At 59.3% G+C, this 21,782-nt stretch overlaps 1 protein-coding gene across 3 annotated transcripts in view; it reads right to left on the minus strand.

Moving 5' to 3' along the window:
• Positions 1-370: 370 nt before the first annotated feature.
• The window catches only part of SLC43A2 (solute carrier family 43 member 2), a 39,011-nt gene continuing 17,599 nt past the window's right edge, over positions 371-21,782 (minus strand). For all 3 annotated transcript variants that reach the window (XM_062216177.1, XM_062216176.1, XM_062216175.1), the window contains 10 exons: positions 15,409-15,501; positions 13,941-14,074; positions 13,652-13,854; positions 13,204-13,350; positions 10,757-10,774; positions 10,098-10,236; positions 8,974-9,106; positions 6,315-6,388; positions 5,102-5,225; positions 371-4,756 (listed from right to left, as the gene is read on the minus strand). In XM_062216177.1, coding sequence (XP_062072161.1) covers positions 4,595-4,756; positions 5,102-5,225; positions 6,315-6,388; positions 8,974-9,106; positions 10,098-10,236; positions 10,757-10,774; positions 13,204-13,350; positions 13,652-13,854; positions 13,941-14,074; positions 15,409-15,501 — 1,227 coding nt within the window. In that variant the 3' untranslated portion in view covers positions 371-4,594. The remainder of the gene's footprint in view (positions 4,757-5,101; positions 5,226-6,314; positions 6,389-8,973; positions 9,107-10,097; positions 10,237-10,756; positions 10,775-13,203; positions 13,351-13,651; positions 13,855-13,940; positions 14,075-15,408; positions 15,502-21,782) is intronic.

Consider the following 21,782-nt stretch of genomic DNA (forward strand, 5'->3'; position numbering starts at 1 on the left):
ACCCACATGGAGGCCCAGATGGAGTTGCAGGCTCCTGGCTTCAGACTGGCCCAGATCTGGTTTTGCAAACATTTAGGGAGTAAACCAACAGATGCAAGATCTCTCTCACTCTCTCTGTCTCTGTACTTTTGCCTTTCAAATAAAATAAATAAGCAAATATTGGGTTAAAAAAAAAAAACAGAATTCCCAGTATAGCCCTGGTCTTCCCACGGAGGCCACTTACTCTCACCCTCCCCCACTCCCTGCACCTGCAGATGCAGGCTGGGGGAGGGTGGGGTCGGGGAACCTGGATCCGGGCAGGAACCCAGAGGCAAGGGCACATGTGACCGAGCGAGAGGCCCAGGAGCCACGGAGACCACTGTTCGTAGTCATTCTCAGCGTACATTTATTGCGTGCTTCCTGTGTGCCAGGGAGTAAGCCAGGTGCTAGAAATAGCAAAAGGGCGGGGGAGAGTCAGGGTCATCGGCTGAGCTGTCAGTGACCCTGTACTGGCCTGATGGACACGGGACAGACGGAAACTTCAGGCACCACTCTGAGGGCCCGGCTGTTCTTTCTAGAACAGAAAGGGATTCAATGAGGCAGGATGGTTTCCTCCTTCTCCCTCCGGGCAAACAGGCACAGACGAGCCCCTGGACCCTCCTGCACACATGCACACACACACAGGGAGCGGCACCCCCAAGCATTTCCACAAGCGGGAGGCATGGAGACTGACTGAAGCCGCCCCACTCAATAGAAACCTGGCTATACCACTCATACGTTCTCTTGAGACACTTTTTGGCCAAGTATCTTATGAAAATATGAATAAAACATCAAAGAAATATGAACAAAGGAGCAACACCTTAAGGCTTTGCTTAAAGAGGCATTCTGTGAGGACAGGGCAGGGGCTACAAGCCTCACTTGACCTGGTCGTGTTGCGTGGGCTGTCTGCACTCGCCTGGGGTGTTAGGTGCCAAGCCCGGCACAGCGCAGATGCATCGCCTACTTGTGCTCTTGGCTGCACTGGGAGGGTATTGCTGCCTCCACTTTACAGCTGAGAAAACCAAGGCTCCAGACTGGCTTCAGGTCGAGAGAGCATGCGGGGGGCCTCTGACTTCCTCCTCGGCATGTGGAGACGCAGCCTCCCTCTGGGAAGGTGGCCACCTGGGAGCTGCCAGTGGCTCCATGCTGGTAGGGCAATGCCACAGCTCCTCAGGACACTCGGGAGCCCTGTGCTAAGCCCAGGGTGTGAGCGTGGGTGGAAGAGGGGCCCGAGCCCACCTGCCTGCCCTGACCTCGCACCATGGGGGACGGCTGCAGCCCGTGTATAACGAATCCCCTTACTTTGGGGGACCTGACCTCTGAACCCCATGGCCACCACCCTCGAGGTGGGCTCCCGGTCTGGCACAGATAGGGCACCTCACTGCCCCAGGAGCCATGAGATCCATCCCATTACACTTCGGGAGAAGGCAGCTGCGGCTCAAAGGGCCCCTGGAGCCGAATCTCCTGGGGAGAGTTGCCAGAGCTCCGTGGCGGGAGCCCCCTCTTGGTGCCTGGCCTACAGCTTCTCCCCGCCCCACTTACACAGGCTGGCGTGCATCAACACCCCTCTGTGTGAATATGCCTGTGTCCCGGTCTGGGATGGACACACATATGATGTCGATACTGGGAGCCCCCGCCTGTAGTGCCCTCGGGGCCTGGGATCTTATGATGCCCTCCTCACCCTGCACAGCCCAGACCACTATAAGGAGGGGCCGAGGAGCTCCAGCAGTTCTGAGCAGGATGCTGCTGGGTGCGAGAGGGGCAGAGATGGAGGTTAGGAGATCCGTGACCCAGCCTGCGGCTTTATCTCTGGTCCTTGGGAGACCTGGGCTGTGGCCAAAGCCCAGAGGGTTTGGAGGAAGCCAAGCACCAAGGAATGTCGAGACTCTCATGGTGAAAGACTGAAGTGGCCTCCTGGTGGTGTCCCCGAGGCCAGCCCAGCCCCCACACCCTGCTCAGAACCATGGGACCCACAGTGCTTCCTGCGCCTTCCCATCAGGAGCCTGCACGACGGAGGGTGAGGGTGGGGGGTAGGCAGTGGCCACTGTGTCCAGCGCCCACCACCAGCCGTGGTCACTTCTCCTTCCAGGAATCGCTCTTCCAAGGGCCCATCAGGCCTGATTCTACCCAGCAGAGCTCGCCTCATTCCTGAGGATGCTCTTGGCTCCTGGGGCTGGGGCCACCCTGACCCAGAGGCCGGCAGCCTGAGTGCACCTGGTCTGGAGGGTCCTGCGTGCTTCAGTGGAAGACCCCCACGTGGGTCCTGCCCCTAGCCGTGAGCAAGCTGCTCCACCTCTCTGGGCCTCAAGCTTGCCGACTGCAGAATAGGCAGGACAGTGTCTACTGGAGTATTGTCACAACTCCACGTAACAGGACCTGTCAACTCTACACAGGGCAGAAGCCCCGGCCCCGACCGGGGGTGCTGGTAGCAGCAGCCTCCCCACCTGCTGGCCCCAGCCTCTGTACCTGCTTCCATTTGGTGCTTCTGATCCCACGCACCGCTGGCCTGGCCTGTGTTCCGCCCTCAATTCTAGTTCCTCAGTGCCTGTGCCTTCCCACAGAGGGCGACACCTGGCAGCTCCCACTCTGGCCTGGCCTGGGCACTGCTGGGCACGCACAGGCCACACCTGCCCAACCTTGACACTTGTTTCAACTTAGAAGGAACCCTGTCCTCTTCTTCCTCCCAGTGGGTTTCAAGCCCTGGGAAGAGGGAATCACGGCCGGAGGCAAGGCAGGACTCCACACGGTCAGCCAGCATCCTGGGAGCTTCGGCAGCACCCAGAGCCTCAAAGTTGGCGAGCGTGGGCACAGCGCTGCAAGTGCTTACTGTGAGAACAGGCTTGATGGAACTCAGCATCTCCCAGACCCGAGGACAGAACCTGTTTCCTCCCCACCCCCCAGAATAACCATCACCATATCACAGAACTAGCGGGAGATGCGCATCTCGCTCTTCCCGGTTTTGACTGTTAACATGTGAGCAGCCTGAAGCCTCGGAGGTTCTGTGGGCAAAAGGTGCTTAACTGTTCCCGCAGAGCTGTGTGGGCCGCCCCTCGCACTCTGTCGACCCTGCCGCATCCACACTGCTCTGCTCCCTAGCCCGCGGCTCTCCTGGTGTCGCCCTCCGTCCTGAGCTCAGGGTTGTGGGACGGCCACAGGTCACATGTGCAGGAGATGGAAGGGGCTGGGGTAAATGGTGGTGGTGGTGGGGGGGGCGCACTTCTGGAGCCTGCACGGGTCCACTGCATTCGGCGGTATGAGAGCGAGGCCTCTCCCCAGGTGGCTGCCACCCCGAGACGTGAGCAGCTGTTTGGGCTGGGGCTTGGCAGCGGCAGCCCATCTCATCCTGCCTTCCTTCTCCACCTCCAAACAGGCTCATGGGGCCGTGTACTGACGCGCTAGGAGGGGCATCCCTCACTAGGAGCAAAATGGGTTTATTGCTTTATAAAAAAAAAAAAAGGTGATAAAACCCAGAGAAAAACAACTAAAAACCTGAAAACCAACCCAGCCCTCTCAGCGCCCCAAGAGGTCTGGGACATTTCTGGGGCAGGCAAAGGGGGTGGGTTGCTGAGAGCCTGGCAGGCCTCGCCTCTCCCATGGAAACAGCTCCTGGTGCTGGCGCCATCTACCAGCAGGGGGCGCTGTGACCCTGAATGAGTCCAGGCCTTGAGCAAGGCTTGGCTCCCCAAGTGGGCCTGCTGCAGGCCTGGCTGGCTCCTGTCTGGGAGATACCCAGAGCCCACCCCTTTTACCCCATCCCCGTCTCACGCACACCACATACATACACACATGCACACACTCCCCTCTGCCCCTCCCAAACCTGCTCACCCACATCTCTGCATCTGGGAGCCACAGCCTTACTCCCATCCCACCAAAATAGCTGTGGGGAGGGGGCTAAGGCACAGCCTTTATCTCACGTACGCTGCAGACTGGACTGGGGGTGGCAGTGGAAACGTCTTCCCCTCCCCAGGACACGAGGGGGAGCTTAGGGAAAACCAGGAGGTTCTGTCCCCAGCTGCTGAGGCTCTGTGTGATCTCCCGCCCTCCGCCCCCTCCCCAGCCTGTGTGCTGGGGGCTGCCCCGCTGGCCTTGAATGGGAGGCCAGGCCCTGTGTGTCCAGGCCACAGGGGCCTGGAATCACAATGGAGTTAGCACCAACAACAGGAAGCGGGTCCTTCCTTCCTTAGGCAGCTTCAGACTGGCCAGGGGAGGAGGAGAGGGCCAGGCAAGGGGGTGCAGACAGAGCAAGCTTTGTCCTCTGCGGGTGTGGCTGGTGGGCATGCGGCCGAGGAGCAGGTGGCGGGCAGTGGATGGCGGACTCCTCTGCTTTGGCAGGAGGCAGAGTCCAGACTCTGGAGGGCGAACACCTGCCCACAGACAGCACGCGAGCCCCAAGGCCTCAGCCCCCGGGGGCCCCTCCGGCAGTGGAGGACCGCAGTCCTGAGCACTCTCAGGCTCCTCACTGCAGGCCCAGGGCCTGGGCGGGAGCGTGGGTGCCGCCATGGTGAGGGAGAGCATCCTGGGTCGTGGGCCGGCAGCAGGGAGGGCCAAGGGCGGCTCTGTCTGACGGCGGCGGTGGCTACACGAAGGCCTCTCGGTTGGAGGAGCCGTTGATCTTGAGGAAGAGCTTGTCATCCTCCTGCTTCTGCCGCAGCTGCCGCTCCAGCTGGCGCCGGTAGTAGACCAGGTAGAGGGGCAGGCAGAAGCCCAGCATGCTCACCACCAGCAGCCCCACATTCACCTGCGAGGGAGGCAGGGCCGTCACGCCACAGCCAGCTCCATCACGCCACGGCCGGCTCCAGGCCTCCCTCGCCCCAGCTTAGGGAATGTGATCAAAGTCACAGCGGAGGTCAAACAACGAAACACTGAGTTCCCCAGCTCTCCTGCCCCCGCCTCAGCCTGGCTCCATCTCCCGGGCCAGTGGGGCCAGGGTGTGGCTGGGACAGGAACTCTGATCTACTTATCAGGTCCTCCATTCACAAGGGGCCCTTGCCTGGTTCTAACTGAAGCTCCCAAACTGCCTGTCCTCAGGGCTCCGAAGACCCCTGGGTGAGGCCTCCCAGCCCACGCCCCCGACCCTTCTTACCCACAGAGGGTCTCCCTGCAGGGGACCCATCATGGCCAAAAACAGCGGCTGCTGCAGGAGGGCAAAGAGCGCGCTGATCAGAGACTGCAGGCCCGTGAGGCTGCCGAACTGAGTGGAGGGGTACCTGTGGGGACGGTGGAGACCCGTCAGTGCCCTCCTCGGCTTTCCGACACCCTTGCCTCCGCCTGGCTGCAGGTGCGCCAGTGCCCCACGCCGCAGCTTTGGGGCCAGAGAAGGGAGATGCCAGCCCCTGGCTTGCTTCTGATGAGCAGGTCTGCCAAGGGCTTCTCTTCAGACTGGCCCGAGGCCCCAGACTCTGGGGAGGGCTCGCCCCACCCAGATGCGCCCCAGGCCCTTGGGTGTCTGGCTGGGCTGAGTGGAAAGCGTAGTGCCAGCCAGAGTCTGCGGCTTGGGAAACAGGCCCAGGGAGCAGACGGGAGGCCGGGCCCAGCTCCACAGTGCCCTTATCCAGAGGAGCGTTGTGTAATCACGGAAACTCAGCATCACAGTTCTTGCCTGGCTCCCTCAGGCCTGGCCAGGGCAGCCGCAACTTCCTCCAGGCCTGTGGGAGCGAGGCAGGGGACAGCAGACCTGGAATGACCCCGTGGGATGCTGCTGGGAGAGGGAGAGCTCTGGGCTCCATCTCAGCCGACAGCTCTCGGCAAGGAACGAGCTGCTCTCACAGAGACGGAGACAGGGGGCTGACAGTGTTTGGGTTCTAGTTTTGGGGCCATGCCCTGGGCCAATGGAGGGACAACGATGTAGCCTCTCAGAAAAAGAGGGGGTTGCATTTTAGCCAAGGCCTGAGAAGCCTGCAGCAGACCAGGGCCCCCGTGGCCAGGTCTGGGCTCAGGTATGCATGACCCTGCCCCTGCCGAGAGCCACCTGGACTGTGACACCTCGCCCCAGGCAGCCAGAACCCTCCCATCCTTCCCAGGGGGCAGCCAGGGATGGCCCAGGACATGGCTGAGCAGTGGCCCTTGAGGCCATCACGCACTGCCCAGGGGCACTGACCCTGGCTGGGGAGCTGACTTCGTGCTAAATGCCGAGGCTGGTGAGCACCCAACTGTCTCCAGGCGTGGCCTTCCCTGAGCCATCCAGCAGAAGCCCCTGTCCCCTGATTCAAGAAGACAAAGCCTGCTGGGCCCGGGGCCTTGCTACCACCTGCAGCCTCGGCCTGATCTCCTTGTCCCCGGCAGCCCGCAGGACTCACACGGCAGCATACAGGCCCCCGACGGCAGAGTGGATGAAGCCTCGCACGATCGTGTGCAGGATGAAGGAGAAGATCTGAGGGAGAGCAGAGCATGAGCAGGAGACCAGGGGGCCGCATCTTGTCCCCCGCCCTCCCACCTGCGGTCCTGAGCAACAGGAGCGATAAGAACCCGGAGCTGCCTGAGCCAGCTCTCCAGAGCCAACCGGGGAATTTTCAGGACTTTCGTGAGCCAGATGTTAAACATCATCTTTTCTTTTTTAAAAAAAGATTCACTTATTTACTTGAAAGGTAGAGTTAAAGAGAAAGTCAGGGAGAGGTCTTCCATCTGCTGATTCACTCCCCAAATGGTGGCAACTGCCGGGGCTGTGCCAGGCGGAAACCAGGGGCCCACATGGGTGGTAGGGCCCAAATACTTGGGCCATCTTCTGCAGCTTTCCCAGGAGCATTAGCAGGGAACTGGGTTGGAAGTGGAACAGCTAGGACTTGAACTGGGATCCATTTGGGATGCTGGCATCCCAAGTGACAGTTTAACCCACTATGCCACAATGCCAGCCCCATAGTCATTATTAAAAACTAAATTATACAGGGGCCGGCACTGTGGCACAGCGGGTTAAGCGGCCATCTGGGATGCCAGCATCCCACGTCAGAGCGCTAGTTCGAGTCCTTGGCTGCTCCACTTCCAATCCAGCTCCCTGCTGTGCCTGAGAAAGCAGTGGATGGTGGCCCAAGCACTTGGGCTCTTGTTACCCACATGTAAGACATGGATGGAGTTTCCCAGCCTTGGAACCATTTGGGGAGTGAAGAAACAGCAGATGGAAGATCTCTTTGTTGCTCTCTCTGTTTTTCCCTGTTTATCTGACTCTGCCTTTCAAATAAAATAAAATCTTTAAGAAAACTAAATTATACAAACTTACAAAGAAATAAGTAATATTAGAATGAAGGTTGGGACTGGCAGTGTGGACAGCAAGGAAAGCCATGGCCTGGGATGCCAGCATCCCATAGGGGCGCTGGTTCAAATCCCAGCTGCTCCACTTCTGATCCAACTCCCTTGCTAATGTGCCTGGGAAAGCAGCAGAAGATGGCCGAGTCTTTGGACCCCTGCCACCTTTGTGGAGACCTGGATGGCTCCTGGCTTCAACCTGGCAAAGCCCTGGATATTGTGGCCACATGGGGAGTGAACCAGTAGATGAAATCTTTCAAATAAACAATAACTCTAAAGGAAAAAAAAACAAAAAAGGTGCCAAATACTCAAAACTCCTCAGTTCCCAAAATGCTTTGCTGTGGCCTTGTCCTGTGGGGGTCCCGCAGGCTGGACGCGACTGCGGCCCTCTTTCCACCCCATTCTTGCTGGCATCGTGTTGGAGGCTTGACGTCAGCGTCCGTGGCTGGGAGAGATGTAAGGGCCATGTGTGCCACCCCAACCTCCACCCCCACGGGACTGTGGATAAGTACACGTCAGCAGAACGCTGGGCAGCAGCGTGGGAATCCTGACCTCTGCCTGCCTGAGCGCCTGCCCAGAGACCCCCCTGCCTGGTGGCCCAGCCCTGCCGACTGGTAGCCACCATCACCCTGAGCAGTCTTTCCAGGAAGGCCACTGCGGGCAGGCTCAGCGTGCCTTGGGAAGCCCTTGAGAGGCACAAGAGCAGTCCACGGGGCCCCCAGGCCCCTGCATTTGTCCTTTGTACACAGCTCTGCCATCTTGCTCAGCAGCCAGCATCTGCTCCCAGGAGTGAGGGAGCTGCAGGAGGCTGGGGCTGCTCTTGGCAGGGCAGAAAGAGGACCTGCTCAGATGTGCGCACCCCGCCACACACGCACACACGCGCACGCACACACACACACACACACTTGGACAGGCTCCCTCTCCCCACTTCCAGTGCTTTGTTCTCTTCTCTCAGCTTTGCCTTCGACGAGAACTGAGTCAGACAAACAGGGGACAAGCCTGGACAAGGTGGTCAGGCAGCTCAGCAGGCCAGCGAGGCCACCGGGGACGTGACGGCGCTGCCACCTGGCACTGGTGTAGGTCTCAGATGGCTTGTGGCAGCAGTTGGCACAGAGGCGACAGTGGCCGTGGGTGTGCACACCTGGGTGTTTAACATACCTCAACACCCAGCCACATGTAAAGAGGCGGGGCCTGCTGAGATACCATCTACACTTGGGTTACACCCGTCTGGAAGCAGCGCCATCACTCCAGTCCCTCTTAGGTTTACACATTTGGAGAACAGTCCGAAACCTACGGCCAGACACTTTCAGGCAGGCGAGAGTCTGCATTGCTCTCGATCTTGCCAAAATGTGGGTTTCAAAATCACCAGAAATCCTTGCAAAGGGAGTGAGCTTTGAAGCCCCAGGGAGCAGAGACCCCATCGGCACGCGTGAACCACTGCACCAGGTGGGTCAGCCCCTGTCAGGCGACCCCACACAGCTCCTGGCACCAGTAGCGTGGTGCAATTCACAGTATACAAGATGCCCAAAGGACCCAGAACAATGGGCCTCCACAGAGGGAAGCCTTCGGTGAGAGCCACCCAGGGCCCCTTCCGGTCACCTCCACCACAAGCACAGAGCCCAGCCGCCCGATGGCGTGGAAAAGCTGTGTGCTTGGTGGACGGCTTCCTCTCAGTCTGCACCTGCGCCCCTGGCCGGCCCCTCCCTGCCCGACACCCACCTGCAGCGGCAGGTTGGGGATGAGGCAGGTCACCCCGAAGCCCACGAGCAGCAGGTTGGTGAAGGCAAAGGCCCGCGTGGCATTGGTGATCTTCTGGATCTGCCGGTCCCGCTTCTTCTTCTTCTTCTCACCTCTGCGGAGAGACGGGGCATAGAGGGGCTGGGGGGCTCCCTGGAGGAGGGCGGCAGGACCCACACACGACTCCAAGGCCGCCTGAGCACGTTTCAGCGGCCCTGGGGATGCCACCCGCAGCGCCAGCGGAGAGAGGCATGCGCCCGGCTGGGAGGTGCCGTGCCTGCCTTCACCACTGCCTTCAGGCTCACCCCCACCGTGCAGGAAGTGGATAATGGGCCTGACTGGGAAGCCAAATGAGGGAGTGCGTAGATTTCCCCTGGGGGGCGGGAGGGGGTGAAGGAGAGATATCTGCAGATGGACCCTGAATGGACACAGGTAAGCTCCTGGCTGCAGAACCTGAACTAGATAACACAGCACGCTAATTATGTCCTTGTGACTAGCGACCACTGATCCCAGCCTCAGTACCCACACAGACACCCCAGGGACCACCCCGAGGCTTCCAAGAAGGAATGACAAGGGCTGGAGGATGAGCAGGCAGACCCAGGCCTATCACTTCTGGTGTGACCCAGCTCCAGCTCTTAACCTGTAAAATGGGTACAGCACGAGCACACCCTCATCACAATGTCGTGAAGCTTAACTGAGGCTGCGCACAGGGCTGGATGTAATCCACAGCAGCGTGCCATGTTAAGGTGGAGGCCAACAGATGGCATTTAGCTCAACCTCTGACCCGAGAGCACAGCCCATGCACACAGTAGGGCTCCAGGCCCTCATTTCAGCCTCCCGATCCTCAGCAAATCAATGAACACCCGCGTGGTGGCCAGCGCAATGCTGCTCGCACTCCGGCTGTGAGGGCTTGCCATCCCGGCCCCGCCATCCCTCCCCCATCCACATGGAGAGAGCAGGACCCCACGTGCGTGCAGGGCTGGCAGAGCGAGAAGTGCCTTCAAGGACTTGCACCAGCAGCGTGGGCACATGGCTCTTGCCTCCCCCCCCCGCCGACTATGAAGTGCCAGCACCCGGCTTCCGCGAGGCCGGCCGGGCCTACGCACTGGTTGGCGTCCTTCTCCTCGGGCTCCTCGGAGCCGTCCTCACACTCCTTCAGCCTCCAGTCCATGATGTAGCCAATGACCGGGGCAGTGACCAGGCAGAGCAGCTGCAGCACGCCGAAGATGGATGTGTAGAGGGCCACTGCGGGGAGACAGCCACGTCACGGGGGCTGTGGCACAGGGCCGGGCGCTGGCACTGGGTGCGCCACATGAGGCGCCCAGAAACCACAACCTCGGAAATCAAAGCCAGAGCAAGGGGCAGGTCACTGGATCCCTGTTCCAATACCTGCTCGTGTCTGACAAGCAGCTAATGAGATCTGGGGCCACACAACCTCCCAAGAAGCTCCAGGAAGTCTCCACGACTCGGGAGCCACAGAATTACCAATGCTCATTGCCGGGACTCGTGCCCAGGGATCTGTGCGCGACTGGCCGCCAGCATCCGCCTCTCAAAACAGGGCAGGCAGGCAGCACTCACACCTCTGACGCGGGGGCCTCTCCTCAGACTCAACACTGTGCGGCCAGCTTGCTGGGACGTCAGAGCTGGATGCTGACCACCCACCCCACCCCACCCCACCCCTCTCACCCAGAGCGGGGGTTTCTGGTTGAACAGAGACTGGTTGGGAGGGCCTGTTGCCACATTCGCTGACAATGCCCCTGCTTACCTGTGGCCATCACTGCATCTAGAAAGCAAGGGCAAAAAAACAGAAAGGAGAGAGCTAAGTAGCAGAGACTGCAACGCTGTTATAAACGCACGGGGAGGGGAGCAGTGGGCTCAGGGCCGGCACCCCCCACCCCAGACCCCACTCCAGGAGTGCTCAGAGGAGCCTGAGCTCAGGCCAGGCTGCGGGGAGGGGGCTTAGAGGAGGCCCTGCTCACACCTTCCCGTCTGCTGGCGCCTTGGTCATGTGCAGCTGTGACTCAGCACATGACGCTGGCCAGGCGCTGGACGGGGAAGTGGCGTCTGCGTGCGGAAGGCCTGGCAGTCAGAGCCCCGGCTCTGGCACAGCTGCCCCCGCTGTGCGCACACTCAGCACATCCCTTCCATCAGCAATCTCCCTGCTGCATGAGGGGAAGAAACCCGCCCTGGACACCCGGGCCAGGCATCTGACAACACAGGTCTCCCCCAGACAGCCAGAGCTGGCTTCCCTCCGTGCCCCCGGCTCCCTGCAGAGCCACAGCAGGGGGTGCTGGTGGCACAGGCCTCAAGAGCAGGATGGGGAAAACCGATGCCCTGTGTACCACAGCACAAACTTCCTGGCCTGACTTCCTCTACCTCTTGAAACTGAGTCTGAATATAGGAAGTAGCTGAACAAATTCCTCTTGGACAGCAAACGATTTCTCAGAGACTTTCAGTAAAAGACCACAGCAGGAGCCCAGCAGGAGGGCGGCCTTCGGGGGCGGGGGCACTCTCTGCACATCCGGGGTCTCCAGCCTTGTAGCCTGAGGGTGTTTACACAGGGTAGCCCAACTCTCCAGAGTATGCCCCACAGATCTGAATGTTACCACAGAAGGGAGTTCTCTCTTAGAAACCGGGGTGGGGAACCCTGTTGGTCTACACAAAGTCAACAGGGGTTGGGCATCCGGCACAGTGCTCAGGCTGCCACTTGGAACACCAGCATCCCACAGAGTGCCTGAGCTCAAGTCCTCCCTCCACTTCTGATCCCAGCTTCCTGCTAATGCACACCCTGGAAGGCAGCAGGTGCTGGCTCAGGACTTGGGAGGCCTGGACTGAGTCCTGGCTCCTGGCTTTCCCCTGGTCCAACCCCAGCTGTTGTGGGCATTTGGGGACTGAACCAGTGGATGGGAGATCTGTGTGTGTACGTGTGTGTGTGTGTCTGCTTTTCAATAAAAGTACATAAATAAAATACAAAAATAAAGTACATAAATAAATACATTAAAAAAAAACTTGGGGCTAGCACTGTGGTGTAGTGGGTAAAGCCTCCACCTGCAGTGCCAGCACCCTATATTGGTGCCGGTTCGAGTCCTGGCTGTTCCACTTCCGATCCAGCTCCCTGCTAATGTGCCTGGGAAAGCAGTGGAAGATGGTCCAAGTGCTTGGGTCCTGCACACATGTGGGATAGCCAGATGAACCTCCTGGCTCCTGGCTTTGCATTGGCCCAGCTCTAGCCATTGAGGCCACTGGGGGCAGTGAACCGCAGATGGAAGACTTCTCTGTCTCTGCCCCTCTCTAAGTCAGCTTTTAAATAAAGAAGTAAAATTAAAAAAACAAAAAACAAACAAACAAAAAAACCAACAAAAAACCCAAAGCTAAGCAGTGGTTTCTCCCTTTGCAAGCCCTGCTCGCTAGGCTCTGCCGGGACACCCGCGACACTGGGCATCTCCACTCTACTCCACCGCCAGCCCCATATCCACGGGGAGCCCGGGCTCTCTTGTCCCATGGTGAAAACTGGAGTTCTTGTCCCCTGTAACAACCAACATTTGATTCCTTACAGGGCCTGGGATGTCTTCCTCCAGGGAAAAACAAGTAAGCAAACAGAAAAGCCGCACACGGCGAAACCACCCGCGGGACGCAGCTGCGAGTGTTTGTCGGGCTTGGGGCTGGCGCTGAGTCAGCTCGCCCTGGGAAGGGCTGGCTTCCTCTGTAGGTGCAAACCGGCTGGGCAGCTGACAGCCTTCTGCATTGTTTGGAAAAGCATGTGGGTTATCAGCTCCACTTCCCGGAGTTAACAAGCCTCAACCAGCTTGGGCACTCCCCTCGGCCTGCTTCAGTGCAGGGTGCCCTGGGGGCGGGCCTCCGGCGCTGGGCGTCACTGGCCGGCTCTGAGCCAGCTTGGTCGGGGACTCTGCAGGGCTCTCGCCCACAGCCCTGCATGTCACCCCCTCCAGCCCTGGAAAACACACGCCACACACACCACACCCCAAGCACACGCAGCTATTTCAGTCCTTGCCTGCCTCCTACACTGGGAAACCCTGATGGGGACATGAAGGAACTGTCGGGGCTGGTGGTGACGAAATCTCCCCAATGAGTAAACTGTCTGGGATGTCGCCAGCACAGCCTCACACACTCCAGCCGGCCACCTAGACTCCGGCCGGTGGGAGCGAGCCCCACGCCCGCAGGGCTGTGCGCCAGGGCCCAGGGCCCACCTACCTGTCTTCTGATTGCTGCTGACCAGGAACTCGAGGATGCTGTTCATGGCACCCATGTAGAAGATGAGCCGTAGCTGAGTGACGCACATGGTGACCAGGCTGAGCAGCAGGATGGGGCTGAACACGCTGTGCATGAACGAGGGGGCCGCTGCGGGGAGAAGGTGCGGGGGCTCAGGGCCAGGGGCATGGCCCACCCGGGCTGGGCGCGGGAGGTCAGATCTGCCAAAAAGCCTTTCTCATCCATGCTGGAGGTGAGGGGTGGGGAACTTAGTGACAGGTCTAGGGGAGGCTCATGGGCTGGTGCTGGAGTGGGCAGACCTCCTAGCCCCCTTCCGGGATAAGGTGGGAATTCAGGGATATGTCCCCACAGAGCCTCAGCAAGCACGTCCAGGTCCAGGTTGGCCGGCCTGCCCTCCTGCCCAGGAAGGAGAGGACCGTGAAGCGGGTACCTGCGGCGTCCGGCTTGCACTTCACCTCCAGGTCCACGGTGGACAGGCACAGCTGGTGGCCCTCCTGCAGTGCTGCCTGCTCCTTGGCGCTCCTCATGGAGCTGCCCACGCTCAGCCGGCGCCCCACCGTGGTCACCTGCTTGTAGAACTGTTTCCCTGTGATCTTGTGGTCGAAGCCCAGCCAGCTGAACTTGATCTTCACCCTGGAGGCCGAAGGAGAGTGTGTGTTGGCACTGCCCAGGACCCTGGCAGGAGCGAGAGCATGGGGGCAGACGGCACGGCTACTTACGTGTAGTCCATGTCCTCCGGGCCCGGGAAGGGCTCCAGAGGCCAGTTAAAGAAGCAGTTGAGGAAAACCAGCCCGGAGCAGCCAGCCCAGACCACGAGGATGATGATGAAGGAAGCTCCGGAGTCGTAGATGAGCTGACCGCGATGGGGGGGAGGGGGCAGAGGGACAGAGTTAGCAGAAGAAAGCCGCAGTGGGCAGCAGGCCGGGGCGTCTGGCAGCCCCTGCCCTCCCCGTGCAGGACTGCGCGAGGAGGCACAGCCCGGTGAGCCTGGCTGTCTGCTCATCAGTCGCCCCGTGAGCCAACAATCCCCGCTCCTCTGCACGTGCTGGTAACCTGCCGGGCGTGCTTCCCACTTGGACCGTCTGCCACCGCCTGGCAGACCTTTGTGGGCCATCCCACCACTGCACAATCTGGTTACTGGGCCCAACGACCAGTCTGGGCGGACCCTGGTTACTTGTCTGTGGTTATTCTAGCGCCCGGAGGACAGGCACCTGCTAGCTTTGCCCACCTAGAACACCCAGGGTCTTCAAAAAGTTCGTGGAAAATGCATAAGATAACAAAAACTGCATGGGCTTCCAGATCATTTTGCACCAAAATAAACTTGTCATTCCGCTTTCCCACACACTGTTGGAGGCACCCCTACATCTGGTAGGTGCCAAAAGCACATCCAAGGGACGCACAGACGGACGTGTCTCCCTTTGCTCCCGTGTGACACACGCCAGCCCTGGGACGTGCACTCGCCTGGTGTGGCGGGGTTACGCCGTGTGGCCTGGCGGCGTGCTCGGCACGGGAGCACGCTGCATGCCACAGCCTGACTACCATTTACTTCCAGCACCTCCACGGGCGGCTCCAGGAAGGACAGCAGCAGGGAGACCCTGAGAAGGGGAGGACACACTGGCCGGCTCCTCCACACCACGAGCAGAGAATTTCTGAAGGTCCCCACCTCCTCCTCCTCCATTCCCAGGTGAGCAGCCTGCCCGGGCCTCCCTGTCCACACACGCCTGAGGGGACAGGCCCGTGCTGAAGCCCCGGCAGGAGTGGGGCAGACCACGGAGGAGTCTGCCACACCACGACCACACCACACACGGCCTCGTGTGATTGCCAGTGCTGCCCGCAAGGGAAACAGCTGAACAGACTTGGCCACAGGCGGAGCTTTCACAGGTGGGGAGCAGCAGCCCGACAACAGGCGTGGGGGCGGGGGTGACTGGAGTAGGAGCCAGAGCCAACCACTCCTCCCCCCACCCCAGCCCGCAGGCGGTAACACCTGCAGCAAAGAGCAGGTTCCTGGCCCCGACGGCCCACAGTGCTCCATGCTGAGGCCCGTGGCGCCCAGGTGCATCCTGTCCAGGTGGGCTTGGGGCAGCGGGGCCACTCCCGGCTCCCACAGTGACTTCTCTGTCCAGAGAGGGCCGAGAGAGCTGCTAATGCAGAGGGAACGTGCTGGAAACCTGCCATCCGCATTCTCACCTTGATTCCCGGGAAGGTGACGGCCGAGGAGGCATAGGAGCCTATCATCAAGGCGATAAACGTGGAACGAAGGTCGCCGAACATGTTGGGCAGCTGAAGGAGAAGGGGCAGATTTCAGCGGAGAGGGCAGGGGTGCAACAGAGGACCGCCACTGCTCACCTCCCGCCTGCCTGTGTGAGTCACAGGGCACTAGTCTCCAGGTAATTACTGCCGATTGAAAGTTCTCCCTGGGGCCTGTGCTGTGGCGCAGTAGGTTAAGCCTTCGCTTGCAGCACCAGCATCCCATAAGGGCACCAGTTCGCGTCCCGGCAGCTCCACTTCCAATCCAACGCCCTGCTGATGGCCCAGGAAAGCAGCAGAGGATGACCCAAGTGCTTGTGCCCCTGCACCCACATGGGAGACCCGGAAGAAGCTTCTGGCTCCGGATAGCCCCAGTTCCAGCTATTGCAGCCATTTAGGGAGTGAACCAGGAGACGCAAGACCTCTCTCTCTCTCTCTCTCTCTCTCTCTCTGTAACTCTACCTCTTAAATAAATAAATCTTTAAAATCTTCCTAAAAAAGAAAGTTCTTCCTCCTGGACGGAGGGTGAGGAGGAGGGTGAGGGTGGGCAGTGAAGAAGCCAGCCTCGGGCCAGCCAGTGCCCCCCTCTGCTCTGCGCACAGGCCAGGGCCTTCCCCTCTTTGCAAGGTTGCCCTGAGAAGCCAGACAGCAGCGTTAGGAGCCTCAGGCAGGGAAGCCTGGGACAACTCATCTATTTGGGGATGAGCACGTCACTTCATAAATAAAAATAACAGTGTTCCAGGAGGACCAGATGTCAGCAAAGCTGCTTGGGCTCTGAGAGAGTAGGTTTCTAGGAGGTGCCAATCAGAATTCTGCAGCTCCCTCAGGAAGGCGGAGGGGCCTGGCTCAGGATTCCTGCAGGCAAGGAGGGAGGGGGTTCCCATCCTGCCTGAGAGGGACTCAGGCTCTGTTCCCAAAGGGGCCCCTCTCAGAGTCTCACATCAGCCGACCCCGGGTGCAGAGCGACAGGGGCCACGGAGACACGGCTTCAAGGTGGAGCCCTCCGTGGTCATGTAGAAATCCAGGCACGGTCACATCTGACAACATGGGGCAAGGCACAGCCTCGCAGCCGGCCAGCCAGCCAGCCAGCCGTCCATGGCTCCTCTGCTCTCCCCTCCAGAGAGCCTTGTGGTTGCCCAGCGCCCAGGGAGAGGGTGCTGGCAGTGAACACAACGGGATGCTAATGGGTACAGGGTTTCTAACTGGGGTGATATAACCGATGGCCATGATGGCTGCACTATTCTGCAAAGACACCAAAAACTGCTGAACTGAAAACCTGAGGTGTTAAACAGTAGGTATGTGAACTAGATCTCAATGCTGCTTAAAAAACAAACAAACAAAACCAAGCCGTGAACAAAGGATTTAAGATAAGATGTTGTGGAACCTCGCATTAGAAAGGAGCGTGGGGTGGGTGTTTGGCGCAGTGGTTAGGTTGCCTCTTGGACGCCCATATCCCATATCCGAGTCCTGTCTCCTCGGCTCCCTACCCAGATTTCTGCTAATACTTGTCCTGAGAGCAGCAGGTCATAGCCCCAGTATGTAGAGCTGTGCCACTCGCGTGGGACACCTGGCTTCACCCTGGCCCAGCCCCAGCCTTTGTGAGCATCTGGGGAATCAATCAGTAGATGGGAGATTTCTCTCTGTCTCTGTGTCTCTCTGCTCCTCAAACAAAACAATTAGTTTAAAAGGAACATGAACAAACCTATGGTGTGTGGTCCACTAGGCCAGGGTGGGCGCACAAAGTCCCAGCACACAGAGAGCTCTTCTCCCAGCAGGAGGAGGCCTCTGGCCTTCTAGACTTCTCAGGGAGGGCCAAGCGGGACAAGGGCCATTCAGAAACTCCTTCCAGCAGAAGACAAAGGAAATCCAATGTGCTCATGTGTGCCTGGCACTGCCAGGTGAGCCCGGAAGGTGCCAGCTGTGCTCTGTGCACCTGCCTCCCAGGTATGCCGCAGCTCAAAGGACATGCTTCAGTCCCCATGCTCAACTACTGGGGCTGCTCCATGCTGGTCACTCTAGCAAAGCCAACTGATTATGGGGGAGACCTCTCTCGGGCCATATCTACCCCAAGGAGAACCTAAAGATTAGCTCTGCCTAAGAGGGAGAAGCGAACCTAACCAGGGTAGGTAAAGAAAGCAAGGGGTTAAAGACAGCCTGTTAGAGCCCAGGCTGCAGAGCGGATGGAGGCCAAGATGGCCCCCGTGGTGCAATCTCAAGCCAAGGAAACGTTCAGGTCGCTGCAGTCTAGGCACAAGGAGGGTCTCACACTTCTCACCAGGGTAAGGGTGCTCCGGAAGAGGACAGTTTGCAAGCGAGCCCTTTTCTTCTCCTTCTCCATCTCAGGCCTGCCTAACCCTGACCCGGGCCAGAGGCCAAAGCAACAGGGCCTTGAGGTGAGCACCCAGAGGCCTCCCTGACCTCCCAGCACCACGGCAAGGACAAGGAAGGTCAGGAACTAGGACGCTCCTGCTCCCTCTGCCCATGAATGAGACCCCTACCCTCAGGCGTGGACAAGCGCAGTGGCCTTCCAGCTGGCCTGGGGGCCTGCCGCTCCCTGCCTGGAACATTCTTATCAACACAAAGAAAATGCTTCTCCCCAGCAGGCTATTCTGGTCATCAGGGCTGCTCCTAGGGAGGCACAGAGCCTCAGAATGAGCAACACCAGAGTCTTCCCGCCAGCACCTTCACTGTCTCTCCAATTACTTTCCCTCCCCAGAAAAGCAACATACGTCTGTTGTAAAATATATGGGACAAAATATACACAGAAGAGATAAAGTGAACATCACCCTGACAGCCATTTCAATGTTTTAAAGGGAGCTTTAATTCTCATTGAAAGTTTATTTGAAGGGTAGAGAGAGATTGATCTTCCATCTCTTGGTTCACTCCCCAAATGCCTGCAACAGATGGGGCTGGGCTGGGCTGAAACAGGAACAGGTCTCCCACATAGGTGGCCGGGGCCCAAGCACTTGGGCCATCCTCTGCTTTTCCCAGGCCATGAGCAGGGAGTTGGATCAGAAGTGGAGCATCCAGGATGCAAACAGCCGCCCTTATGGAATGCGGGCATCACAGGTGGTGCTGCAATGCCAGGTGCCCCGCGGACGTTTGTAAATAGGCAGTCGAAAGCGTGTTCCAGCTTTTTGGGACTACCCAGCATCTGTGTCAGATGAACTTTGAAAAGAACATTAAGGGTGACCTTGACCAGTGAAACCAAAGCATAAACTTCCTGACAACAGTCAGTGTGTGATCACAAAACAGGGACAGGAGAGGATGGGGCTTCCTAGTGGACACCAGTGAGTTGTTTTAATGGTAATACTGGCTTTATCCTTTAGCTAATCTGCTTCCTTCTCTTCCTCCCAAAGTTGGCGTGGCTGCCAGGAGCTTCCCGCACTGCCTGTGTCCAGCAGCGGCCTGAGCAGCCTCTCCTCATTGTGGAATACTACACACAATACAGCAGCTGTGTAACACCTACTCTATAGATTATCTTTTAAATTGTTAGTATTTCTCTAAAAGGCAGAGAGAGCATGCAAGAGAGACAGAGGTTCCCCACCTGCTGTTTGCTCTCCAAATACCTGCAACAGCTGGACTGGGTCAGGCTGAAGCCAGGAGGCAGAACCTCAGTCCGCCATCACCTGCTGCCTCCCAGGGTGTACACTAGCAGGAAGCTGGAATTGGGAGGAGACCTGGGACTCGAACCAGGCACTCTGATATGCAATGCAAGTGTCCCAAGTGGCGTCAATCCCTACATATTATCTTTAAAATCCTCAAAGCAACCGTATGAGACAGATGTCTCTGATTCTTATATAGCGAATCCGCTAAGCTGGGAGTCCAGTGAAGGTGACACGCATGGTCCCCAGGCCACACTGCCTCGAAGGACCCCCTGGGCAGCCCATCTCTCTCCCTGACCTGAGATGCCTTACATACCCCCATCAGAGGCTTCTTTTCCACTCTCCTGCCCCCTGCCCTCACCTGCCCTGGGCTGACCTCCCCACAGAGCAAGGTCACACCCCCCAGGTGGGTCTGTGTTCCCCCGTAGCTCCTCCCCCAGGGTCTGGCTGCCCCTCCTGGCTCACTCTGCCTCTCCCCCACACCCTCCGCCTGCCTCGCTGCCTCAGAGGCCACGCTGATGGATGCTGGCCTCGTGCAGAGCGCAGGGCCCTGCTCAGGAAGCAGGAACCAGCGCTGCTGCCAAGAAGGAAGCTGGCGCCGCGCTGCAGCGGCTGCTGCCAGGGGGCACACGGGCCGAGGCCGCTGCCTGACTCATGACGGCACTGGCAGGTGGGGCGCGCACGCCCCTCTCCCGGTTCCTGGGTGCTTCCCACGGCCACCTGCTGCCTGGAGTGGGCTGTACGGGGCAAAACCCGCCCTCCTGGCCTGGCCTCCACGGCTCCCATGATGACTCACTCTCAGCCCCTCCGCTACACCATAAACAGGCCAGGCTGTGTGACCTTCCCAGAGGCGAAAACAGCAGCTGCAGGCAGCTCCTCCCCTGCAGCCTGGCCACAGAGTGTGGCTGCCTGCCGGACAAGAGTGCCCTGAGGCTCAGGCCCCGGGACAGTGAGGCTGGGACCCCCCTTCTAAGATGTCCAAGGGTGCGTGCCTGTGCCAGGGCAGGCGGTGAGGTAGACACAGGCAGGATCAGAGGCCTACCACACAGCGCTCCTGGCAATGACTTTTCTTATGCCCCTCGGGGCATACCCTGGCCTTGGGGAGATTCCACACACAGCCTGGGTAAGCTTAGGAGCCAGGCAGTGGCAGGGGACCGGCACGGTGGCCCTCAGGTCCCTTGCAGAAGTGGCTGGCATAACACACCTGCGTTCTGAATGCCCTGTATAGCCCAGGATCCAGGTACCAGTCTGGACAAGCGGACTCAGCAAAGCCAGGCAAACAATCCAAACAACCAGGCAGCTGCAGGCACAGCACACGTCACCAGGAGAAGGTCCCTGCGGTCACCTTTCCGCCTCACTGCTGAAGGAGTGGGGAGGGGACACCCGGCCTGGCCCTGCCGACGCCCCCAGTGCACTTTCTGCTGCCTCTGGAGATTGATGGGGCGGAACCTTCTATTGGGCAGTCAGCTGACTGCCCTGGGCTCCCAAGGGATACGCAGAGGTGGGGCCGGCTGCAGGCACCTGCAGGCCCCAGGAGACCCTCCGCTGGCTGGGCGCTGGGCTGGGGCGGGGGCTGCTGAGCTGGCACTGAAGCTCCCCTGGGCATTTGCTTCCCTGCCCTCCCACAGGTTTACAGCCAGGCTTCAAGGAGTCACCCAGGAAAAGCCCAGCGAGAAAGTCTCACTGGGCAGCATTCTGCGACCCCCCTTTCCATGGGGGTGACAGCTCATGTGACAGGGGTCAGAATAATGAAGTGGAAAGGACAGTAGGCTGGCACCGCAGCTCACTTGGCTAATCCTCCGCCTGCGGCGCCGGCACACCGGGTTCTAGTCCTGGTCTGGGCGCAGGATTCTGTCCCGGTTGCTCCTCTTCCGGTCCAGCTCTCTGCTGTGGCCCGGGAAGGCAGTGCTTGGGCCCTGTACCCGTATGGGAGACCAGGAGGAAGCACTTGGCTCCTGGCTTTGGATCGGCGCAGTGCACTGGCTGTAGCGGCCATTTGGGGGGTGAACCAATGGAAAGGAGGACCTTTCTCTCTCACTGTCTAACTCTGCCTGTCAAAAAAAAAAAAAAGGAAAGGACAGCTTTGTGGTTTTGGCCACAGTTGCTCCCCGCTCTAAGCAACCCAGGCCCTGGATTGCGGGGTGGCAGCCCAGAGACGCCGGCTCAGCCGCCGCCCGGTGTTTGCACTGCGGCTGATGGAGCGAGTTAAAGGGTTGGACAAACACAGGGCACTGAGCAAACAGACTAGAATGTGCCGACCAGATGTCAGGGGAGGCTGCGGCTCCATGCCACAGGAGCGCTCTGCACCTAGGCACTGGCCTGGCACCCTCCCTGCACACTGCTACCTGCTGGTCCTGGGACAGCTCACCTGGCATGGGACCCACTTTGTCCCAGGGCAAGTTATCAATTTGGGCCCCCTGCTCTGCTAAGGGGGTGACAGCTCCCAGCCCTGGCTGCTTTTACTTAGACTACAGCCCCTGCAACATCAAGATCCTTTGGAACTTAGAAAGTGCCCCCCCCCCCGGATTATGATTTCCATGGCAACACATTCGCCTAGGGTCCCAGGTCACCACAGAATGACTTGATTTAGGAAGCTCCTAAAGGCGACCCTGATGATCCCTTTGTCGCCCGAATCAAAACACAGGTGGGAGACACAGACTGAAAACGCCACTGTGCTGCTAGCCCAGCGTCTCCAGGAGCTGATCCCGA

Source organism: Lepus europaeus, chromosome 18 (assembly GCF_033115175.1).
Source record: "Lepus europaeus isolate LE1 chromosome 18, mLepTim1.pri, whole genome shotgun sequence".
NCBI classification, from domain to species: domain Eukaryota; kingdom Metazoa; phylum Chordata; class Mammalia; order Lagomorpha; family Leporidae; genus Lepus; species Lepus europaeus.